This window comes from Amblyomma maculatum, chromosome 10 (genome assembly GCF_055883805.1).
Source record: "Amblyomma maculatum isolate TAMU_Amacu chromosome 10, ASM5588380v1, whole genome shotgun sequence".
Lineage (NCBI taxonomy): Eukaryota > Metazoa > Arthropoda > Arachnida > Ixodida > Ixodidae > Amblyomma > Amblyomma maculatum.
In genome coordinates this window covers 165765169-165788630 of record NC_139353.1, presented here as the reverse complement: position 1 = coordinate 165788630, position 23462 = coordinate 165765169, and the positions used below count along the sequence as shown (strand labels likewise).

General features: G+C 49.6%; 1 protein-coding gene across 3 annotated transcripts in view; it reads right to left on the bottom strand.

Moving 5' to 3' along the window:
- The window catches only part of LOC146177853 (G patch domain-containing protein 2-like), a 123060-nt gene that overhangs the window by 18369 nt on the left and 81229 nt on the right, over positions 1-23462 (bottom strand). For all 3 annotated transcript variants that reach the window (XM_084580614.1, XM_084580615.1, XM_084580616.1), the window contains one exon: positions 3321-3634. In XM_084580614.1, the coding sequence (XP_084436740.1) occupies positions 3381-3634 (254 nt within the window). In that variant the 3' untranslated portion in view covers positions 3321-3380. The remainder of the gene's footprint in view (positions 1-3320; positions 3635-23462) is intronic.

Genomic DNA, 23462 nt, shown 5'->3' with positions numbered 1-23462 from the left:
GAAAACACACGAATTCGAGCGTCGCAGGCCGCGAGGCCAGCGAGGCAGCGGCATTTGCGGCGCTACCGCGCTACCCAGCGTCATGCGCACCTCCCCCCAGCTCCCGAAGTGGACTCGCCTAAATTGACGGACAGCTTTCCGAAAACATCGGCGGCGAGGCAGCGTCAGCGGAATAAGCGGCGCTACCGCGCTACCCATGCGCTACCCAGCGTCCCGCGCTAGGGTGCCTCGATGCGCGTCAAGCGCGCGCGCATGGGGAGGCGGGAGACTGCGCGCATCAAGGCACCCTCTCCCGCGCACCTCCCCCCCACCTCCCGAAGTGGCTTCGCCTTCCCTCACCGAGATAGGCATCTGTGAAGTGCGCATGCACGTCGACTGTGCGATCCGTTTGAACTGCCTGCTGCCAGTTTTGAGTGCTGTCGCTGTTCCTGCCTCCTCCTGACCTCGCGAGGCCTTCCGTGCTTCATACTTCTCGGAACGCCGGTCGCCTTTCTTCCATCTGCACACGCGAAGCCCGCCATTGCAACCGTCCTCCCCAGCGTGCTCCGACGAGGACAGCGAGATGACCTGAAGGCATGACCACATTTTGAAGCTTCTGCCGTCTTCTTCGCCCGCCGCTTTCGCGCCGACGGTGCCTGCATTTGGATCCGTGCTGCAGGCCACGTGGTTGCGTGTTATTCGGAATGCTACGTTAGTCTTGCCTCGCGTGTGTTCTTGTGGTCTACAGTGACAAATGGCTCCGTCAGTCTCCAGGCGAAAATGTCTGACTTTGGAGCAGAAAGTTCTGCTGATAAAAGAAGTGGAAAAAGGCCGGCGGCAGAAAACTGACATCGCGAAGGAATTCGGCATACCGCCGTCAACTTTATCAACTGTGTTGAAAAATAAGGACGCTGTGCTGGATGGCTTTGAAAAGAGCTTCTCGTCAAAGAGAAAGAGGAATCGTGATTCAAAATATCCGGAAGTGGAGGGTGCACTTCTACAGTGGCTGAAGAACGCCAGGAGCGCAAATCTCCCTGTAAATGGACCTGCACTTACTGCAAAAGCCGAAGCTCTCGCCCTCCAAATGGGGCATAAGGATTTCAAATGCAGCAATGGCTGGCTTGAGCGCTTCAAAAAACGACACGGCGTGACCTCGAAGACGATCGTTGGCGAAAGCGCAGCCGTGAGCCGTGACACTGTAGACGTATGGCGCCAACATCGGCCCCAAGCTCTACTTGAAAAATATGAAGACAAAGACATCTACAACCTTGATGAGGCAGCATTTTTCTACAAAATGCTACCGAACCGCACGTTCACGACCCCTGGCGCATCCTCATCCGGAGGAAAACAGCAAGGAGCGTGTCACAGTGCTTTTTGGTGCTAATGCAACAGGCGAGGACAAGCTTCCCTTGTTGATACTGGGAAAGGCGGAGAAACCGCGGTGCTTCCAAAATGCAACTGTTCCAAATGAATGCGTCTACAGAAGCAATAAGCGAGCTTGGATGACTGCTGCAATTTTTGAAGACTACGTGCGCCTAATGGATAGACGGTTCGGCGCAAAGAATTGGCAAGTGCTCTTCATCATTGATAATTGTCCCAGCCATGGGAAGATCGACCACCTCAAGGCGATCACTTTGGAATTTTTGCCTGCCAACACTACCGCGGTATTGCAACCGATGGATCAGGGCATCACTGAGACCACCCGGAAGCTGTACCGCAAGGCTCTTTTGCAGCGCATGCTCACAGCGTATGATGCCAGCAAGAGTTACAGCATTGATTTGCTTGGTGCGATCCATTTGCTAAACTTTTCATGGAAAGAACTTGCACCTTCGAAGATCGCCAACTGCTTTGCGCACGCCGGCTTTTCCCGTGTCGCCGTCACCGACCCTGACGATGACCAGCCCGACGATGACCAAAATTGCAGCGATTTGTACGAGGCTGTACATAAAATTGCTGGCGAAGAGGTAGACGGTGACTTCGACACATTCGCGTTGGCTGACGCGGCTGCTCCCGTGGTAGCTCCAGCGACGGACGCAGAAATAATTGACGCTGTTGGTGGCCCCGACGAGGACGAAGAGCCAGCAGACGAAGAGCCACGTGAAGTGCCAACTATGGTGCAGACACGGGAATACCTACGCCTGCTACGAAATAAGGTTGAATGTATGGGCGGCGACCACGGCCTCGTGCAGAGCTTGTTCAAATTAGAGCAGGGGTTGCTTGCGCCCGGCAAGAACTTCAAGCAACCAAAGCTCACTGCTTTTTTTGCACATGAATAAAGTTTTGATGCACTGAAAATATTTATTTTGACTTGCTTGCAGTTTTGGTGCACTTAAAGCCCAACTGGTCAAGACTTTGTCAAGTGGTCGCGTATATCGAAATACCGCTTATAACGAATTTTTTCGCTGTCCCGCTGATTTCGTTATAACGAGGGATTACTGCACTACGACAGACATACTACACTTGGGCATCTGCTCAGCCACATAGGATCCCCTTTTCCCTGGAGGCACAGCACTGCCATTTGAGGACATTCGAAGTTCGTGGTGTCGCTTTAATATATGTCACAGCTGAGTCACAGTTCTGAGATCATATTCTGCACAGTCGACAGATGCGACAATCTAAGAGCATAGGATGTTATTTAGTAAAAGCTGCGAGCAAAATTCATCAGATACGGTGCCAAAGAAAAAACCTTAAAACGCACGCATGCTTTTGAAGACCTCTAGAAGGTCACGTGAGCACTTCACAACCCACACATTGCGTAGTCCCGAAGCACGAGCAGCTAGGTATTTACTCCACCATCTTCGGTCACCCATGATAAATTTATGTTGTTTCTTTCACATCTAAGCAATGTATGCGCGTCGCTTGAGCGTGCTACAGCGAGAAGCTGCTGCACGCAATGCATCGGTGACCAATTTAACTGACATTACTGGCGGCGAGCAGTTTAAGGCGGCTTCCCCGCATTGCACCTTGCCGCTGCGGTTATATCACTTTCCACTGTGAATGTAGTCTTGGCCAGATGGCAGGTTCCGGTGGGCGCCAGCCCATGTGATCACGGTGCCAATTTATGACAGTCAGTGGGCTGCCCGAGGTTGGATAATCGAAGCCCACTGTCAGCGGTGGCCAATGCATAATCTGCCATGCTACAAAGCACTCCTCTTCGTGCACAGAGATGCAAGATTCATGCCATCGTAAATTTCCTCCTCCCTTCTGGTCATTTGTCCATCACACTATGCCAACATCCATAACTAGGAAATGTGCCAACAACAGTTCTCGCCACACAAGGGTAGGAGGTAAACAAGGTTCTGTTGAACTGCATGTGCCAGCAAGCACAGTAGGGTACTGACCATGACGGTGCTTTCTCGTGGCAGTGGTGGGTGGGTGGGGGGAACTGGGTGCAGAGCTCATCAGCTGGACAGGGCGGTCCCCTCCACCAGCTGCATGGCCGGTGGTGGTGCTGGCTGTGGCGAAGGGGGAGGTGGTGGTGGAGGTGCAAATCCGAGCCCAGGGCGGCCCCGTGGGCGCACATGCGCGGGTGCTGGCAGCAGGGCCCCCACGCCAGCAGGCCCCAGTCCCCGGCCGGGCTCCCAGCCCAGCCGCCGGAGGAGCTGGTGGCCTGCATTGGACTCTCCAACAGGGGGTGCCTTGCTGCCCACCAGCCCTGCACAATGAGAGAATAAAAAAGTTAGGAGGATGGTTCGCCTTGGGAGCAGATGCAGTAGCGTCGCTAACACCACCTTTACACACCACCATTTTTGAAAATATCTTTTTTTGTTTAAACTAGGCAGAGGGCTTGGGTGCAAACAAAAATAGCAGCCAGTTTGATTTAATGAATTACTTCTACTTTCTGAAATATCCCCATTAAAAAAACCTCCTTGCCAATTTAGACTTCATTTGAACTCCCAAATTCGCCAGTTTTATTAATTCCCGAGTGAGATCATGTAGTTGTGACGTCATGACTTGTCAATCGATCAGGACTGGGTGATGGCGGCGGCTTTTCGTGTAACAAGCTGTATACTCTATCGCATTAAATAACAAATATGATACAGTCGAACCCGGATATATCGAACCCAGATAACTCGAATTTTGGTTATATCGAACTCACGAAATATCCCCTTGAAAATCTCATGTAAAAGTATAGGAAAGTTGTGTCGTATTGTTGTGTCGTATTGTCATGTAGCAAAAAGGCGTGTGAAGGCCGCAGAGCCGGTAACACAGAGAGCCCGGTGTTGGCGAAGTCCAGGGATGAACGGTGCGAGCGCGAAAACGAGAACTTCGTCGTCTTCTGTCTTTCTTCCTTCTTTTCTTCACACTGGACGAGACAAGTCTGTCATTTCAGGTTCGCAAGAACGCTGTCCTTAGAAAAGTCGCTGGCGCGGAGCAAAGGCCGAACGGCATAACCTGAAACTCGTACAGCCTGTCTGGAGTGATAAATGCAGTCTTTTCGCGGTCCCTGTTGTCTACCTCGATTTGCCAGTACCCAGATTTGAGGTCCATGGAAAAGAAATACTTGGTGTTGCATAGGCGATCTAAAGCGTCATCGATTCTGGGCAGGGGGTAAACATCCTTATTAGTTACCTTGTTCAATCGTCGGTAGTCAACACAGAATCGTAATGTGCCGTCTTTCTTCTTGACAAGGACGACAAGTGGCTCTGAGATGGTCGAATGACGTCGTGATCAAGCATTTCCTTAACTTGAGTGGTAATTGCGGAACATTCTTTAGACGAGACACGATAGGGTGACTGTCGGAGTGGCTGCACTGTATCGTCCGTAATAATACGATGTTTTACAAGGTGTGTGCGACCTACGCGCAGCAGCGACGCGAACACAGTTCTGTAGCAATTGAGGAGGTTCCTCAAGATATCATGCTCAGTCTGCGGTAGTGCCGGGTTGATGTCATACTTTAGGTCGGCGACTTCCTCTTGTTCCGGTCGAAAATCACAAATTGAACTGTGCACGCACCTAGTTTCAGCAATGGCATCAATATAAGCGACCGTTGTTCCCTTATTGAGATACTGGTGTTCGTTAGTGAAATTGGTGAGAAGTAAGTCGACTTTGCCATCTTCGAGGATGACAACAGCCCGAGCAACAGAAAACGGCGCGGTCGAGAAGCAAAGGCGGTTTACTCTCGACGATACCTTCCACTCCCCGGAGGGTGTGCGCACCGACGGTCACCATTACACTGGAGCGGAGAGGAACAGCCACGTGCTCGTCGAGAATGTGGAGTGGCGCCGGCAGAACACAGTTAACTTCGAGGGCATTCTCTGTCGAAAACTGAACAGACTGAGATTGCAGGTCGATGATGGCGCCGTTTTCCGTCAGGAAGTCCATACCGAGTATAACATCTCTGGACCAATCCGCTAGCACAACAAACGTTGCCGGGAAGGTTCACCCTTGAACTGTGACTCGTGCTGTGCATGTTCCTCTAGGTGTAATCAAATGTCCTCCAGAGGTACGTATCTGAGGGCTGTCCCAAGCTGTCATAACCTTCTTGAGTGCTGCGGCGAATGATCTACTGAGTATGGAATAATCGGCCCCAGTATCCAACAAAGCGGTTACGGCGATGCCATCAACTGAAAGGTCTAAATCGGCTGGCGGTGACGTCTCGCTGCGGTAATGTCGAGGTGTCCGGTCTCGGCTCCGGTGAGTTGAAGAGGTGCGGTGTCGTAGAGAAGGAGTCGGGCGATGCAGTTGGTCGGGTTGTTGGCTTGCCGTTAACTTGGGCAGCTCGGTAATCGTCGTCGTCGTCTCTGAGTTGTTCGGCGTCGGCGAAGTGGTTTGCGTCGTTAGGGGGTCTTGTACATTTCGTCGTCGAGCAGCCACACCTCCAGAGGCTGCTGCGTCTAGTTTCCCGGATTTCTAGACTGTCCCCGCGGCTCGGAGGAATTGTAGCGGCGGGGTGAAGGTGTTCGGTGGCGCTGAACTGAGCCTGGGTTAGAAAGGTAGTCGGCAATCTCCCGTGGGTGCTCTCCTGGCTGCGGACAGCGAGCACCGAAGGGGAACCCGCGAAGACCCATCTCTTTGTATGGGCAGTGACGCCAAACATGCCCAGCTTCGCCACAATGGTAGCACAGCGGCCGGTAGTCCGCGGTTCACCAGATGTCAGTTCGGCGGCGCCTGGGGCGCTGGAGGAAAGTCGGCTGGGAAGGTGGCAGTGGCATTTGGGGAGCAACCGGCGCAGGCGCTTCGTAATGGGGTGTTGCAGGTGGCAGAAAACGCCTTGCGACGGTGGCGTAACATTGTAGGTGGTTGTGGAGGGCTTGCAAGAAGCGGTGCAGCACCCAAAGCTTCTTCACGAACAATATCGGTGCCCGATGCAACTTGCGGCTGCGCCGGCGTAGGCAAGAGTTTCGCCAGTTCTTCGCGCGCAATGGCTCAAATGGTCTCATGCTGTGAATCTCCTGATGACACGGTGGACCTCTCAGCACATGTGGACAGCATCGATACGGTCGTGCACTCGTACTGCCGTGCCCACATGTCAAGCGCTCTCTCGATGGAAGTAGCTTTCGTAACAAAAGCATCTACGGTCACTGGCAGACTGCGAACGAGACCGGCAAAGAGCTGTTCTTTCACACCTCTCATTATTAATCGCAATTTCCGCTCTTCCGACATGTTTGGATCTGCGCGGCGGAACAAGAGCTTCATCTCTTCCGCGTACACCACCATGCTTTCGTTCGGATGCTGAATGCGACGCTGAAGTAGAAGCTCGGCCTTTTCCTTACGGAATGTGCTAATAAATGCCTGAAGAAATTGTGCTCTGAACGTATCCCACGTTTGCAGGCAAGAATCATGATTGACGTACCAGGTCCACGCCGATTCCTCCAGAGCAAAGTAGACATTGCGCATGTTTGCGTTCGCGTCCCAGGCATTAAATGTGGTCACCCGGTCGAACTGGTCCAGCCAGTCCTCGGCGTCTTCATGGGGAAGACCATGAAAGGAGGGGAGTCTCGCTGGCGAAGCAGGACATAGGCAGGAATCTCTTGTGTGCTCATAGTCTGTGTACTTGTGGACCGTAGGTCAGAAAGCGGACCAAATTCGAGAGGTAGGCCACATAGTCGCCGGCTGCCCTGGTGAACAGGCGTTTCTACCCTGGGAGTGCGTCCTTGGCTACAGTCACTGCTTGAAAGGAGCGTCCTGTACATGAAAGATCTACCCAGCATCTCCACCAGATGTCACGCAGCAAAAAGGCGTGTGAAGGCCGCAGAGCCGGTAACACAGAGAGCCTGGTGTTGGCAAAGTTCAGGGACGAACGGTGCAAGCGCGAAACGGAAACTTCGTCGTCTTCTCTCTTTCTTCCTTCTCTTCTTCACACTGGCAGCAGTATATCGAACTCAATTTCACTGGTCGTTCGATATATCGAACTCCGCACCACACATTGCACGGTGCGCCTTCCCCAAAGACGATCGCATCACCTTCGGCCGTTTGCCGCGTGACGTTTCCAAGGCACGCGCGGAAGGAATGAGAGGGCACAGTTCGGCTACAGCTGGTCTAGGGTAGCACCGCGTCCTTTTCCCGAAGGCACACGCATCTGGGCTAATCGCTGCCGCGCTAGCACGTGACGTTTGCAAGCCATGTGCGTGAAGGAACGAGAGGGAACCAAAGCAGCCGTGGTGTTCGGGAGAGAGGGCAAAAACCCGATGGAGCGAAGCACAAGCATGTGCCTATTCGTCTGCCGAGCTTTATCTCCCCTTCCTCTCTCTTTCCCGGTCCTCGTTCGCATCAGCACGCACTATGCACGCGCGGACAAGCCAGCTCGGCCCGTGGCAGACGCTTTCTCCACGGGCTGAATTCACGAAAGAGTTCACTTTCTCTCTCGCCGCCTCGCTCCATTTGTCGCGTGTCGCCACCGGTGGCGGTGACGTCATTTCACGAAGGCAGGACCATGGATTTCGTTGACGTCACGAGGCATGTCAATCAAATGTAAGCAAACACGTTTGGTCGCTGTGTGTGGAACTCTGTAAGTGGCGTTCGCTTCAGCGTGAGAATCATGCTGTACATGCCCCCCGTCGCCCCGCTGTTGTTTGTCATCATCATCATCATCATCATCATCATCAGCCTGATTATACCCACTGCAGGGCGAAGGCCTCTCCCATATCTCTCCACTTAACCCGGTTCTGTGCTAGCTGCATCCACTTGACCCCTGCGAACTTCTTAATCTCATCCGCCCACCTAACTTTCTGCCGCCCCCTGCTACGCTTTCCTTCCCTTGGAATCCAGTTTGTTACCCTCAGCGACCATCGGTTATCCTCTCTTCGCACTACATGTCCTGCCCATGTCCATTTCTTCTTCTTAATTTCCCCTAGAATGTCGTTAACTTGAGTTATTTCTCTGACCCACTCTGCACGCTTTCTATCTCTTAATGTTACCCCTACCATTTTTCGTTCCATAGCCCTCTGGGTTGTCCTCAACTTAAGTAGAACTCTCTTGGTTAACCTCCACGTTTCAGCCCCATAGGTGAGTACAGGCAAGATGCAACTGTTGTATACTTTCCTCTTGAGCGATACCGGTAAGCTGCTAGTCATAATCTGCGAGTGCTTGCCAAATGCGCTCCATCCCAATCTTATTCTTCTTGTTATTTCCTTTTCATGATCCGGATCTGCGGTTACTACCTGTCCTAAGTAGATATATTCGCCTACTACTTCCAGTATTTCGCTACCTAATGTAAACTCCTGTTCCTTCCCGAGGCTGTTGAACATTACCTTAGTCTTCTGCATATTGATTTTCAAGCCTACCTTTCTACTTTTCCTGTCTAGGTCATCAATCATTATTTGCAGTTCATCTCCCGAGTTGCTTAGCAAGGCAATGTCATCAGCAAATCGCAGATTACTGAGGTATTCTCCATCTACCCTTATCCCTAACTGCTCCCATTCCAAGTCTCTGAATACTTCCTCTAAACAAGCTGTGAATAGTACTGGGGAGATTGTGTCTCCTTGCCTAACACCTTTCTTTATGGGAATTTTGTTGCTTTCTTTATGTAGAACTATGGTTGCTGTGCAGCCACTATATATATCTTCCAGCACTTTCACGTACGGCTCGTCTACCCCCTGATTTCGCAATGCCTGCATCACCGCCGAGGTTTCAACTGAGTCAAATGCTTTTTCGTAATCAATGAATGCTATGTATAAGGGCTGGTTATATTCCGAGCATTTTTCTATCACCTGATTGATGGTATGGATATGATCGATAGTAGAGTACCGTTTCCGAAACCCTGCTTGATCCTTTGCTTGATTGCAGTCTAAGGTTGTCCTGATTCTATTAGCGATTACCTTAGTAAATACCTTATACGTAACAGACAGTAAGCTGATTGGTCTGTAATTTTTAAGGTCCTTAGAGTCCCCTTTCTTGTGAATGAGGATAATGTTTGCATTCTTCCATGCTTCCGGTACCGTCGATGACACCAGGCACTGCGTATACAGGGTGGCCAGTTTTTCTAGCACGATATCCCCCCCGTCCTTCAGCAAATCTGTAGTTATCTGATCCTCTCCAGCTGTTCCTCCTTTTCATAGTTTCTAGTGCTTTCTTGACCTCGTCCTTCGTCACTGGTGGAACGTCTGACTGTTTTTCCCTACCGCCAATCTCATTACGGTCCTGACTACTTTGGCTACTGTAGAGATCTGTATAGAACTCCTCGGCTACTTTGACTATCTTGTCCATATTAGTGATGACGTTGCCCGCCTTGTCCCTTATCGCATACATCTGGTTTTTGCCTATGCCCAATTTCTTCTTTACCGCTTTAAGGCTTCCCCCATTCTTTACAGCATGCTCAATTTTCTCCATGTTATACTTCCTTATATCGGCCACCTTGCGCTTATTGATTAGCTTTGATATCTCGGCCAATTCGATCTGGTCTGTTGGATTGGAAGCTTTCATACTCTGCCGTTTCTTAATCAAATCTTTCGTCTCCTTAGACAGCTTACCGGTATCCTCTCTAACTATCCTACCGCCTACTTCTACCGCGCACTCAGTAATGATATCTCTGAAATTATTGTTCCTTGCCTCTAGGGTAATGTCGCCATCCTCAGTTAGAGCTGAATACCTATTCTGTAGCGAGATCCTGAACTCTTCTGCCCTCCCCCTCACCGCTAATTCGTTGATGGGTTTCTTTCTTACTAATCTATTGCGTTCCTTCTTCAGATTTAGGTTAATTCGGGACCTCACCATCCTGTGGTCACTACATCGAACTTTCCCGATTACCTCTACATCCTGCACAATGGCGGGGGTTGAACACATTATGAAGTCGATTTCATTTTTAGTCTCTCCGTTAGGACTTTTCCATGTCCATTTTCGGTTCTTCCGTTTGCTGAAGAAGGTATTCATGATTCGTAAGTTATTGCGCTCTGCAAACTCCACTAGTAACTCCCCTCTGCTATTCCTAGAACCTATGCCATAGTCACCTACTGCCTTGTCCCCTGCCTGTTTTTTCCCTACCTTGGCATTGAAGTCGCCCATTAGTACAGTATACTGCGTCTTTACTTTTCGCATTGCCGATTCTACATCTTCATAGAAGCTTTCAACTGCCTGGTCATCATAACTACATGTAGGTGCATAGGCCTGTACAACCTTCAGTTTATACCGCTTATTAAGCCTAATTACGATGCCTGCAACCCTCTCATTAATACTATAGAATTCATCTATATTACCCGCTATATACTTATTGACAAGGAAACCTACTCCTAGTTGTCGCCTTTCTGGTAAACCTCGATAACACAGTACATGCCCATCCTTCAGTACAGTATATGCCTCATTCGGCCTCCTAACCTCACTAAGCCCTATGACATCCCATTTCATGCCCTCTAGTTCCTCTAACAGTACTGCTAAACTAGCTTCACTAGCTAGAGTTCTAGCATTAAACGTTGCCAGGGTCAGTTTCCAATGGCGGCCTGTCCAGCGGAGCCAGGCTTTCTTAGCACCCCCTGCTGCGTCACAGGTCTGACCGCCGCCGTGGTCAGTTGTTCCGCAGCCGCTGGTGACTGAGGGCCGGGGTTTTATGGAGCTTATCATAGGAGGTTGTGGCCAATTACTGCACCAGGGTGGCCAACTCCTGTTCTGGTGAGGGAGTGCGTTGCCGGAGGTGTTCACCGGCATCAGGTCGCACCCCAAACCTGTATATGCAATTCCATCGAAACGCGGATTTTTTTTTTTTTTTTTTTCATCCGGTGGAGAATTGCGCGGCACCGGGATTTGAACCCCGGTCCTCTTGCATGCGAGGCGGATGTTCTACCGCTACGCCACCGCTGCTGTTGTTTGTAGTGCTCAGCGAATGTGATCGGTGGCTTCGGCGGTCGCGCGCACATGAAGATCCTTTCGACATGCCTGACGATGCCTTCCGAAGGCACTTCATACTGCCGAAGGGGCTTGTACGCATGCTATGCGAAGAGCGAAAAACCCATCTTGGGCCAACGATGAAAAGCGCGCTCACAACAGAGCGGAAAGTACTCTGCGCGCTGCGGTTCTTCGCTACCGGAGGCTTCCAGGTGACAGGCGGCAGCGAAGCAACTATAAGGCTCCCGCAGTCGTCAGTGAGCCAAACGATTTTGGCTGTCGCTCCGGCAATCGTGCGTGTTGGCATGGAGAAAAACTGGGTGCCGTTTCCTTCGACTCCCGAGGAGAAGGCCTGCGCCAAGGCAGAGCAACCGAGATGGGACCCCCAGCAAAGCCGATTGGCTGTTTTCTGCCCTCAGCGTTCATCCCACCCTTCTCCACCGGATGCCTACGTCAAATTGACGTCACGGCAAAGCGAACGCGTTCTAAAGCGAACTCTTTCGTGGATTCGAGCCTAGTAAGGTTGAAAGTTGGGCGAGTTGAATCTGGTTCATTTTGAAGGTAGCGCGAAAAACGAGGACCAAGAGTAGAAGGACACAACACGAGCGCTTGTGTTGTGTCCTTCTACTCTTGGTCCTCGTTTTTCGCGCTACCTTCAAAATGATTCGGCCCTAGTTCGTGTTGTGAACGCTCTGCGTGCGGCGGCTGACAATTTTCTTTTCGTTTTTTTTGCCAGAGTTGTTTATTCTAGCTATCATGCTGAACGTGAGATTTTTTTTTTTTCTCCGAGAGTGGACTATCCTTGTCGTGGTAAACTTGCGGCTAGCGTATGCTATGGCGGCTGCGGACGCTAGAAGCAGCAATTTTTAATTTTTTTTTTCCGAGAGTCAACCATCCTTGTCGTGCCGAACGTGCGGCATAGCGTATGCTATGGCGGCTGCGGACGGTAAGAAGCAGCAATTTCTTTTTCTTTTGCGAGAGTCATCCTTACTTGTGGGCTGAACGTGCGGCGCAGCGTAAGCCATGGCGGCTGCGGACGTTAAAGAGACACTGCAGTGGTTTTCAAATGTACCAATACTATAGGCTTTTGAAGTAGATTATTTGTTGATCATGCCTGTGAAGTTATTTTTTCGATTATGCATAAAACATCTGCGCAATTCGTCGACTGAAAGCGCGCAATTCCAATTTCCCGCGCCTGGCGCGACTGCTACAGAGGAGGAAAGCAGAGGGAGAAACTGCGCTTCTCAGTTGGCCGTGACGTCACCGTGAGGAGCCGGAGGCACTCAGAGCCAACGGAGGGGGTTTTTGGCGTGTGCTGTTCCTAGTTTTGCGTGCGTTGCGGACATACAAAATATGTCAACTTAGTGTTGTGCACCTGATACAGCACCGCTCTGCATGTGTTCGGATGCACGAACAGCTGTGGACGTGACGATGTAATATTCCATTGTATTAAAAACTCGCGGCACAATGCGGCGTTGCTGAGAAGAGAGATAAATTCAAGCCGACCAAAGGAAATACAGTCGAATCCGGATATATCGAATTTTGGTTATATCGAACTCACGGAATATCCCATTGAGCGAAGCGCAAAGGTATGCCCATTCTTTTGCCGAGCTATCTCTCTCCATCCTCTTTCCCGGCCTTCATTCGCAGTAGCACGCGCTACGCATGCACCAAGCCAGTTAGACAGAACGTCAAACGCTTTCTCCAGGGTGTGTTGCGAACCCTCTGCGCGCGGCGGCTGACGTGGCTATGGCGCCTGCGGAAGAAGCGGCATCTATTTTTTTTTTTTTGCGAGAGTCGTTTGTACTCATCGTTATGCTGTACGCGTAGCGTAGCGTAAGATATGGTGTTACGAAGTGGTTTTTCTTTTTTTTTTGCGGGAGTCGTTTATCCTTGCGTGTATGCATCAATGAAAGCACGCGGTCAGCTACGACCATGACACCGGCTTTTAGCATTTTTCGCTTCAAACAGCATTTGCAGCTACTTTATCACGCTTTCCAATGATTTTGTGGCAGTAGACTACGCCCGCCCCAAGCGCGGAGTGATAAATCGAATCAGGCGTGTGCAATCAAGCCATCACGGGCAGTCTGCCAAGTTCGCTCCCCGCCGCCAGCAGGAGCTATCAAAAGATAAACATGCCGCGGTGTTATCGCTGCGCAGCATCTTGGCACGTTGCGAAGAAATGAGCTGTGGATGAGACGACCGAAACGAAGTACGACATGCAAGCGATAACGCTGGCGATTTCTGCCGTGGCGACACAGAAACCTTCTTTTGAGTCCGCGGTGGTTCGTACGGCAGAGGGACACAGTTCCAACAAGTTGGAAATATTTTGCTCTGTCACTGCCGCTCGTCGCAGAGATCGCTTAATCGCTTGCATGTTAGCGAGCTGGCCTTAACGCTTTTTGTTTTGCAAATTCTCGAGTGCAAAAATGGAGGGTGGGTTCATTTGCGAGTGAGTTGATTACGCGACAAATACAGTATCGTTTTTTCGCATCGTAAGTGCCGTCCCAAGCCGATTTCTGTATATCAAATTATCAATATATCGAACTATTTCGCGATCCCCTTCGAGTTCAATATATCCGGGTTTGACTGTATTCTACTCGAAGCATTTTCGTAACTGTGACCACATGCAGTTTGTTCCTAATGCGATTTCTATTTTGACAAAAAGGCATGGCTGAACCATGACGCGGTTCCTTCTGTTTCCTTGTACAAAACAGTCGGGACAGTCATCTGCAATCCGTTCATGGACTGCAATCTCATGATGGGACGGTCAGACAGCATCGGTGCATGGTTGTATTCGCGTGTCTAGTTTTTTTTTTTTTTTTGCGCAAAAGCTTTGCGCAACGGCTTCTGTTGCTAAACATGGACAACTCACCAAAAGCACGTGCTGATGATTCTTGCGAACTAGCAGATGATTAAGAGTCCACTGCTGTGTCGAAGCTAGGTTGTGAAGACTGCGAGATCTTTTCCAGCACGGCACGTGCCTGATATTGCTACGCGATGACGACGACGAAGTGTGTTCTCTTGCCTCGCGGAAGGGACAAGGTGATGAAGAAGTGGGACTGGTTCCATGTTGCTGCTCGCTGCTGCGCCAGTTCTACCTGTGCTGTAAATATACTGTAAATACATCGAGTTTCCACGTAACATCTTGGTGGAGGTGCGGCCGTTGATCACTGTGTTAGCCTCTGCACGACGGAACTCCGCAGCGGCCGCCTGCTTTCCTGCCCAAAGATGCCTCAAGATACCGTCCCCACACCAACGGGGGCCTTGCCATCGGTCATCCTCACCCACCCGCGCGATCCTGGCAGTTTTACTGGTACCGGCACTACGGACGTCGACAAATGGATACGCAAGTATGAACGTGTGAGCACGTATAATCGCTGGGACCCGACCCTCATGGTAGCGAATGCTTTTTACCTTGAGGGCACTGCGCTCGCCTGGTACGAGACTCATGAAAATCAGCTCACCAGTTGGGATACTTGCAAAGAGAAGCTCCGCGAACTCTTTCAAAAGCCCCTTAGTCGAGAGCTTACAGCACAGCGAACACTCGAGACCCGTCTCCAGACAGCTACTGAGTCATACGTGGCCTACATCCAGGACGTCCTCGCCCTTTGCCACAAAGTATATCACAACATGTCAGAGTCCGCCAAAGTTGGTCATATCGTAAAGGGCATCGCGGACGATGCATTCAACCTGCTTGTGTACAAAGATTGCAACACAGTTGAGGCCATCATCAAAGAATGCCGCTGTTTTGAAGACCCCAAAAGTCGTCGCATAGGCCACTCATTCGCCTGCCTTCCAAATACTGCTCAGACTTCTTCGTGTCAAGATTTGCCATCCCAACACCAGCCAACTTCGACTGAAAATGTAACCCGTACCGTCCGCCGCGAACTAGAAGCCATAGCTCCCGCTACCTTGCCGCCACATTTGGCCGACGGCCACCACCCGGACGTTTCCCTAATTCAGGCCGTTGTCCGCCAAGAGCTCGCCACCTTGGGACTCAACTCCGTTGCTGCCGTCAACCCGCCCACTGTCGCAGACGTTCACTCAGTTTATCCTGGTCGACCTCTTTATGACACCGATGTTCGCACAGTTTATCCTGGCCAACTTGCTTATAACCCTGACGTTCGCAACCGTTATTCTGTCTGACCTGCCTATGTTGCCCAGCGTCGACGCAATCCTGATGAATGGTGCACATCTGATAACCGACCTATTTGTTTTACTCGTTCCTGCGTGGGCCATATCGCCCGTTATTGCCGAAATCGTTGGCTCCAGCCACAAAGGTCCCGCCTGCCACCCTCCTCTATCTACGATGACCACTCTCGGCCATTCCCACCTCGTCACGACCCTTCAAGCACAGCCGCTGATACAGAGTCTTCACGCCTCAACTGATCACCCTCCCCCCACCACCGTCAGTCCCTTTCGCCCCAACGCCGTCGCTTTTCATCTCCCAGTCCATATGGCCGCTCTCAGATGGAAAACTAGGCTCTGCAGCGTCTAGAGGTGATGCTGCAGTAGGGACCACGATCTAAAATCCTCGTCTAGCTCTTCGTGCACGCCGTAATTTGCTCACCGTGCTCGTGAATGGCACAGCCGTTCAAGCCCTCATTGATACTGATGCGCAAGTTTCTGTCATGAGCCCAGAACTCCGTTCTCGCTTGTGGAAAGTGCTGACCCCTGCCCCTATACAGCTTGTGCGTGTTGCAGATGGAGCAACTTCAAAGGTTATTGGCTTGTGCACTGCCTGCGTAACGATTTCTGGCCGCCATACTACCGTCCTCTTCACAGTTCTGCAGCATTGTCCTCACGACATCATTCTTGGCCTCGACTTTCTTTCTGACCATGCAGTCATCATAGACTGTGCCACCAGCGTCGTTGAACTTGACCTGCCCTCTCCTTTCGACCCACCCTCACGTGTTCTGCACCGCCTTTGTAGTGTCGACTTTGTCTGCCTGCCACCTGAAGTCGCAAACTTATGTTGCGTTTTGCTCTGTACCATCAATTCCCGATGGACAGTATATCGTTACCCCAACCCTTGATGCTCCTGAAACCCGACGCACTGCCCTTGCTCATAGAGTCGTCACAGTGACCGCGAACCAAACATGCCTCCCTGTTCTGAACTTTGCGTCGCAAATCCAGCCCCTCCCGCAAGGCATCTCGCTCGCCACTTTGTGTCCTGTAAATGAATGTAATCTCTCTGCTGCGACTACCGGTTTGCCGCCCTCCTCTGACTGCTCTTTATCTGAAGTATCCAATCTTCAAGACTACGCCAAGATGATCGCTCCGGACCTTTCTCCTCTACAAGCTCATGCACTCTGTCATCTGCTGGCATCTTTCAGAGATTGTCTCGAACTGCTCTTGTGCAACATCGCATACACACCGGCGACGCTGCTCCTATTCATCACCGTCCTTATCGCGTATCTGGTGCTGAACGCCAGGTAATACAAAAGGAGGTTGACAAGTTGCTCTCTCAAGACATCGAACCCTCGATGAGCCCTTGGGCGTCCCCAGTCGTTCTGGTTAAAAAGAAAGACGGCAGCTGGCGCTTTTGTGTCGATTATCGCCATGTCAACAGTATCACTAAAAAGGATGTGTACCTTCTCCCCAGAATTAATGATGCCCTAGATTGCCTCCATGGAGCTAAATACTTTTCTTCAATCGATTTACGGTCCGGGTATTGGCAGATCGCTGTTGACGAGCAGGACCGTGAAAAGACAGCCTTTGTCACACCAGACGGCTTGTACCACTTTAAAGTCATGCCGTTTGGTCTCTGCAATGCACCGGCGACCTTTGAACTCCCTTCTTCGCGGATTTAAATGGACAACCTGCCTCTGCTACCTCCACGACATCGTCGTTTTCTCGCCGACCTTTTCTTCGCACCTTGAATGCCTTACTAGTATACTCAATGCATTCCGCACAGCCGGCCTTCAGCTCAATTCATCAAAATGCCAGTTTGGTCGCAGCCAACTCACCATTCTTGGACACATGGTTGACGCCTCCGCAGTACGACCTGATCCGGCTAAAATTCAAGCCATCAAAGACTTTCCGCGTCTCCAGTCTTCGAAGGAAGTGTGCAGCTTTGTCGGCCTCTGCTCTTACTTCCGCCGCTTTATCAAAGATTTTGCCCGTATCACTCGTCCTCTCACCGGCCTACTTAAGAAAGACACCGCTTTCACGTGGGGCCCTGACCAGCAAGATGCGTTTTCAACGCTTATAAGCTTACTGACGTCTCCCCCTTTCTTGGCTTATTTCGATCTCTCAGCTTACACTGAAGTTCGAACAGACGCCTGCGGATATGGGATCAGTGCAGTGCTGGCTCAACGCCAACATGGCGACAACTGCGTCATTGAATATGCTAGCCGCCTTCTGTCCAACGCGGAACGCAATTATTTGATTACTGAGCGCGAGTGTCTCGCCCTTGTATTGGCTGTCTTATTCGGCTTATTCGGCCATTCTTTCTCAGTTGTCACTGACCACCACGCGCTTTGTTGGTTGTCATCTCTGACAGATCCCTCCGGCCGTCTTGGTCGGTGGGCTTTGCGCCTTCAAGAATACTCCTACAACGTCATTTACAAGTCGGGGCGCCTTCATCAAGATGCCGATTGTTTGTCTCGCTATCCTGTAGAACCCCCTGATCTTGGCGACGCACAGGCGATTCCCTGTGTCTTCGCCCTTTCCAATCTCGCCAACATAGCAGGCGAGCAGTGCAACGGCCCATCTTTTAGAGCCATCACTGAAGGCCTGGCATCTGGAAGAACAGATTCTTCTCTCCAGCTTTTTGTTGTATAGGATGGTATCCGCTACCACCGGTTCTCCACTCCTATTGGCGATTCCCAAAAAGCTCCGCTGCTCTGTTATTCAAGAACTCCACGACCTGCCCACAGCTGGCCATCTCGGTGTGTCTCGCACTTATGACCGGGTACGGCGTCTTTTTTTGGCCGGGACTATACCGCAGCATCTGGCACTACATCGCAGCTTGTGACTCGTGTCAGCGGAGGAAAAAACCATAGCGGTCACCAGCTGGCCTTCTCCAACCTATTGACGTGCCCTTGGATCCATTTTATCGTGTTGAGCTTGACCTTCTTGGCCCCTTCCCGACATCAGGGTCGGGTCACAACTGGATCGCAGTGGCAACCGATTATGCAACACGTTATGCCATCACCCGAGCTTTACCCACGAGCTGCGCTACGGATGTCGCTGATTTTCTTCTACACAGCGTCATTCTCCATCACGGCGCTCCTTGTAAATTAATCACCGACCGCGGTCGCTAGTTTTTGTCCCGAATTGTTAAAGACATCCTGCGTACATGTTCTACGAAGCATAAGCTCGTGACCGCATGCCATCCCCAAACCAACGATCTTACCGAGCGCTTCAACCGCACACTTACGGACATGTTATCTATGTTGTATCACCTGATCACCACGACTGGGACCTAGCACTGCCATATGTGACCTTTGCTTACAACTCTTCTAAGCACGACACTACGGGTTATTCACCCTTCTTCCTGCTCTTTGGCAGGCACCCCGCTTTACCTTTGAACAAGTTGGTTCCGCCTGTTGGCCGCCCCATAACTACCTACGCACGTGACGCCAATGCGCAAGCCACTGAGGCGCGCCAAGTAGCCTGTAGTTGGCTCCTCGCCTCTCAGACTTCTCAGAAGTCTGCCTACGATAGGCGACATCGGCATGCAACCTATGACCCTGGGTCCTTGGTTCTTTTGTGGTCTCCTGCACGCTGCATTGGTCTCTCGGAGAAACTTTTGTCCCCCTACAGTGGCCCTTATTGGGTTGTGCGCCAAGTCACTGATGTGACGTATGAACTTTCCCCTCTTGTGCCCGCGTCCACCTACTGACATTGTCCTTGTTTCGCGCCTGAAGCCATACAAATTCATGCCTTCTTTACCAGTTTAGCGCCGGGACGACGCTTACACCGCTGGGGGGTCATGCTACGCAATGATGACAACGAAGCGTGTTCTCTTGCCTCGCGGAAGGGACAAGGTGATTAAGTGGGACTGGTTCCATGTTTCTGCTCGCTGCTATGCGTTCTACCTGTGCTGTAAATATACTGTAAATACATCGAGTTTCCACGTAACGTTTGTGGAACCCTTACGAGAGCATTATTAGAAGATAAGGAGTGCACCGCTCGGCTGGGTATAGGTGCATTCAGGTAAGGAGCGCAAAGAGCGAGGTTTCCTTCGATGCGTCCAAGCAATCAATCATCGAAGTTGTTCATACATGGCCTTGCGATTTTGCACCCGTTGCTGCCTCATCATTTTACATAGTCCTGTCTTGTTTGGGGATGCACATTAAGTTGGAAATGCAAACGACGAAGCTCTTGTAAGAAAACACACTTCGGAACATGGTTTTCTCATGAAGGTATGGGTGCGCAGGAGCTGCAGCTTGGTTTTCAACATATGTCAGCCGTCAAATCACTAAACTTGTATTGTGATAGTACGATAAAAACTAAAGGCTTTGAACGTCTGCTAAATGTCGTATGACTCAAGCAGCATTCTGCGCGCATTTGACTTTTCTCCAGCACAATGGCCCCATCAATGCCTCGTATGCATTGCAGAGCTCCACAACCGCGCTTCGCTTATTGCTAATTTCTCTGGTGGCAGCTGTGTACTGCTTCACTCTTTATATAAAATTCTTCGTTTCCCCAAGGTACCACGACTGGCATTCAAAGCAGGATTTGGTACACCAAGCTTTGGGTTCATTTTTCACAACAATGACCTTTCGGGCAGGGCGAGAGGCCCCAGATGGAGGTAGTCGGCTAGGGCATTGTTCGCTGTCCTTCCTTCCTTACTAGGAATATGCGGGCCGAGGTTTCGCTGAAGTCCATGTAGTTTCTGCTAATAATGACACACACTAATTTTCAAAATGCCTCACTGTAACCAAAGTAAGTTTTCATGCCAAATCTACGCTCCCCATAACATAAGTGCTGCATCGTTTGTGGGCGTATCTGGCACGGATACATGTGGTAAAAATCCCAGTGGTCATTCATATGGAAATGGCATGCCATAATGGCATTCACAAAGCCGCAGAGAGCTGTGATCAACCCAGCGCAGCGAAGGAGCCGCATCGGCAGCTTCCCCGGTCCTCACAATGTTGTCACGCGATGTCTTGGCTAATCACGGGCGGCAGCGCGACGCGCAGTGAGCCCCATCGAGCGGGCTGCATATTTCTGCTGAAAAAAGGCTATTTCTGCTTTCTTCTGCCTAATTTTAATCTGATATTCAAGTTCGCAGCATAAAAAACTATGGCTTTCTGCTGAAAGCCCAACTCAATTTTTGCAAAAAAGTGCTGCAGTATTCCTTTAGGAAGCGGCAGGGTTTTTATTTTTATTTTTGCGAGAGTCGTCCATTCTTGCATCTATGAACCAATGAAAGCACGCGGTAAGCTGAGATCATGACACCGGCTTTTAGCATTGTTCGCTTCAAACAACATTTGCAGTTATCACGCCTTCCAATGATATTGTGGCTGTGGGCTGCGCCTGCCACAAGCGCGGCGTGATAAATCGAACCAGGCTTGTGCAATAATGCCATCACGAGCACTCTGTCAAGTTCGCTCCCTGCCACCGCTTGTTCTATCAAAAGTATAGGTTCTATCAAAGTCAAAAGATAAACACGCCGTGACGTTATCACTGCGCAGTATCTTGGCGCGCTGCCAATAAATGAGCTGGGGATGCGACAGACGAAACAAGGAACGCGGCACCGAATGTTGTTGTTTTTTTTAATTCTCGGGTGCAAAAGTGGGCTTTGGGTTCATTATGCGAGTGTGTTGATTACGCGACAGATACAGTATCATTTTTCACGATCGCAAGTGGCGTTTCAAGCCGATTTCTGTATATGAATTTATCGATATATTGAACTATTTCGCGATCCCCATCGAGTTCGATATATCCGTGTTCGACTGCATTTTTTATCCATATCATCAGCTGTGAAAACAAGTTGAGTAACAATTTATTTATTTATTCATACTGTTAACCCTTACTGAGGGTCATGACAGGGAGGGAATCAACAATACATATAAAGTCAATACCACATCTAAAATTTCAAATGACAGAACACTGTAACAAACACTTTGAGTTACAATTATACAAACACCATCTCAGAAAGCTGCTGAGCTGGAACAAATGGCACAAAAGTAATAGGACGCAACGCACGGGGGGGGGGAGTTCATTAAAGTATTGATCGAGACTTTTCTGGAATGCTGTTTTGCTGGCACATTGTACAACATTTATTCCAGAGCTCTGTCGCGTCAGAAAAAAAAGCAAATCGAAATACGTTAGTGCGAGCGAAGCACGGCCATATGGTTGTATTACGATTCAACCTGGGGCTATGCTTAGCAGTTGGGTGGAAGTAAATCTCCTTATTTATCTTTAAATCGTCATGCAGTATTTGGTGTAATACTTTCAACCTTTTATCTTCGCGTTTCCAACAGCGCAATATTTCCGCGACCGAATCAGTCCTCCGATATCTGCCACAGATAAAACGTGCCGCAAGTCGTATTTTCTCGAGATTATCTTGTAACCTTTTGGTGAGGATTCCAGACTACAGAAGCATACTCGAGCACTGGTCGAATGAATGTCTTATATATCAATAACTGCACATGCTTTGTTGCCCTCGACAACTTCGCTCTCAAAAAACAGCTTTTTAAAAGCAGCCGATGAAACCGCTTCAACGTGCATGCGCCAATTTAAGACTGGTGCAATAGTTATACCCAAATATTTAAAGCTAGACACATTTGTCAAGTAATTATTACCTATAGAGTACTGGAAGGTAAGTGGATTTTTCTTCCTGGTAATATATGTGAAAGTTGTTTTACCGTAATTAACTAGCACTTTCCATTTTTGACACCAGTCATTGAAAGCATCGTGGCATTGGTTAATTTTAATCTTGTCTTCCATAGAAGATACTGGTTCATAAATTAAGCAATCATAAGCAAAAAGTTTAATTTTTACAGGTAATTCGATTCCTTTATATAGACCAGAAAAAGCAATGGTCCGAGCACGGACCCTTGTGGTAAGCTCGAGTGCGCATCCAATAATCCAGAATCACAGCCTTTAACACGCACAACCTGCTTACGGCCACATAGATAGGCCTCTATCCATTTCAGAACCTCATAATTAATGCCTATTTCATGCAGTTTAAGAAGCAAGTCATTGTGCGGCACCTTATCAAAGGCTTTCGTGAAATCTACACACATAATGTCAATCTGCTCACGGTCATCTAAAGCCTTTGCAAAATCATGGACCGTCTGTATAAGCTGCGTGGTCGTTGAGAGCCCTCGGCGGAAAACGTGCTCATTTAGCGATCCATTAGCCTCGAGGTACACAGTGATATGTATTGCTATGATGTGTTCCATGAGCTTGCAACAAACTGAGGTAAGCAACACGAGTCGATAGTTGGTTACGAGCATTCGGCTACCATTTTTATATATGGGAATAACGGCAGCACAACGCCAATCTTCTGGTACGGAATGCACTTGAAGCGATTTGTCAAAAATGGCAACCAAGTAAAAAGACACCCATTCGGCATATCTTTTCAGAAATGCAGTGGGTATTCCATCGGGACAACCAGCCTTCTTCGCATCTAAATCTAGTAATAGCTGAAGTATGCCCCTTTGCGTGAAAAAAATGTTTTCCATTGAACTTTCTTTTGCCCGTGCGAAATCTACGTGATCAGTGTTCAAGTTTCTGGCAGACCTCATGAAGACGGTTTGAAAGAAATTATTAAAAACCGTCTGCTATCTCTAACTTTGCAGTCAAAATCGTTGCTCCCAGTGTGATCTGGTTTATACCTTGAGTTTTTTTACCTAAATAACGCCAAAATTTATAGGGAGAGGGTTTGAGAGAGCCGGTTAATGTTTCATCGAAAAAGCGTTGCTTCGATGCTGATACAGCAGCTTTTATCCTGTGACGTACATAGTTCTATCAGGGTGGCAGGAGTAACTTTCTTCTTACGTAATTTATGTAGTCTACGTTTATACCTTGAGTTTTTTTACCTAAATAACGCCAAAATTTATAGGGAGAGGGTTTGAGAGAGCCGGTTAATGTTTCATCGAAAAAGCGTTGCTTCGATGCTGATACAGCAGCTTTTATCCTGTGACGTACATAGTTCTATCAGGGTAGCAGGAGTAACTTTCTTCTTACGTAATTTATGTAGTCTACGTTTCATGTGTATGATATTTCTGGTTATCTACGGGTTGTGTTTCCGTATCTTTTTG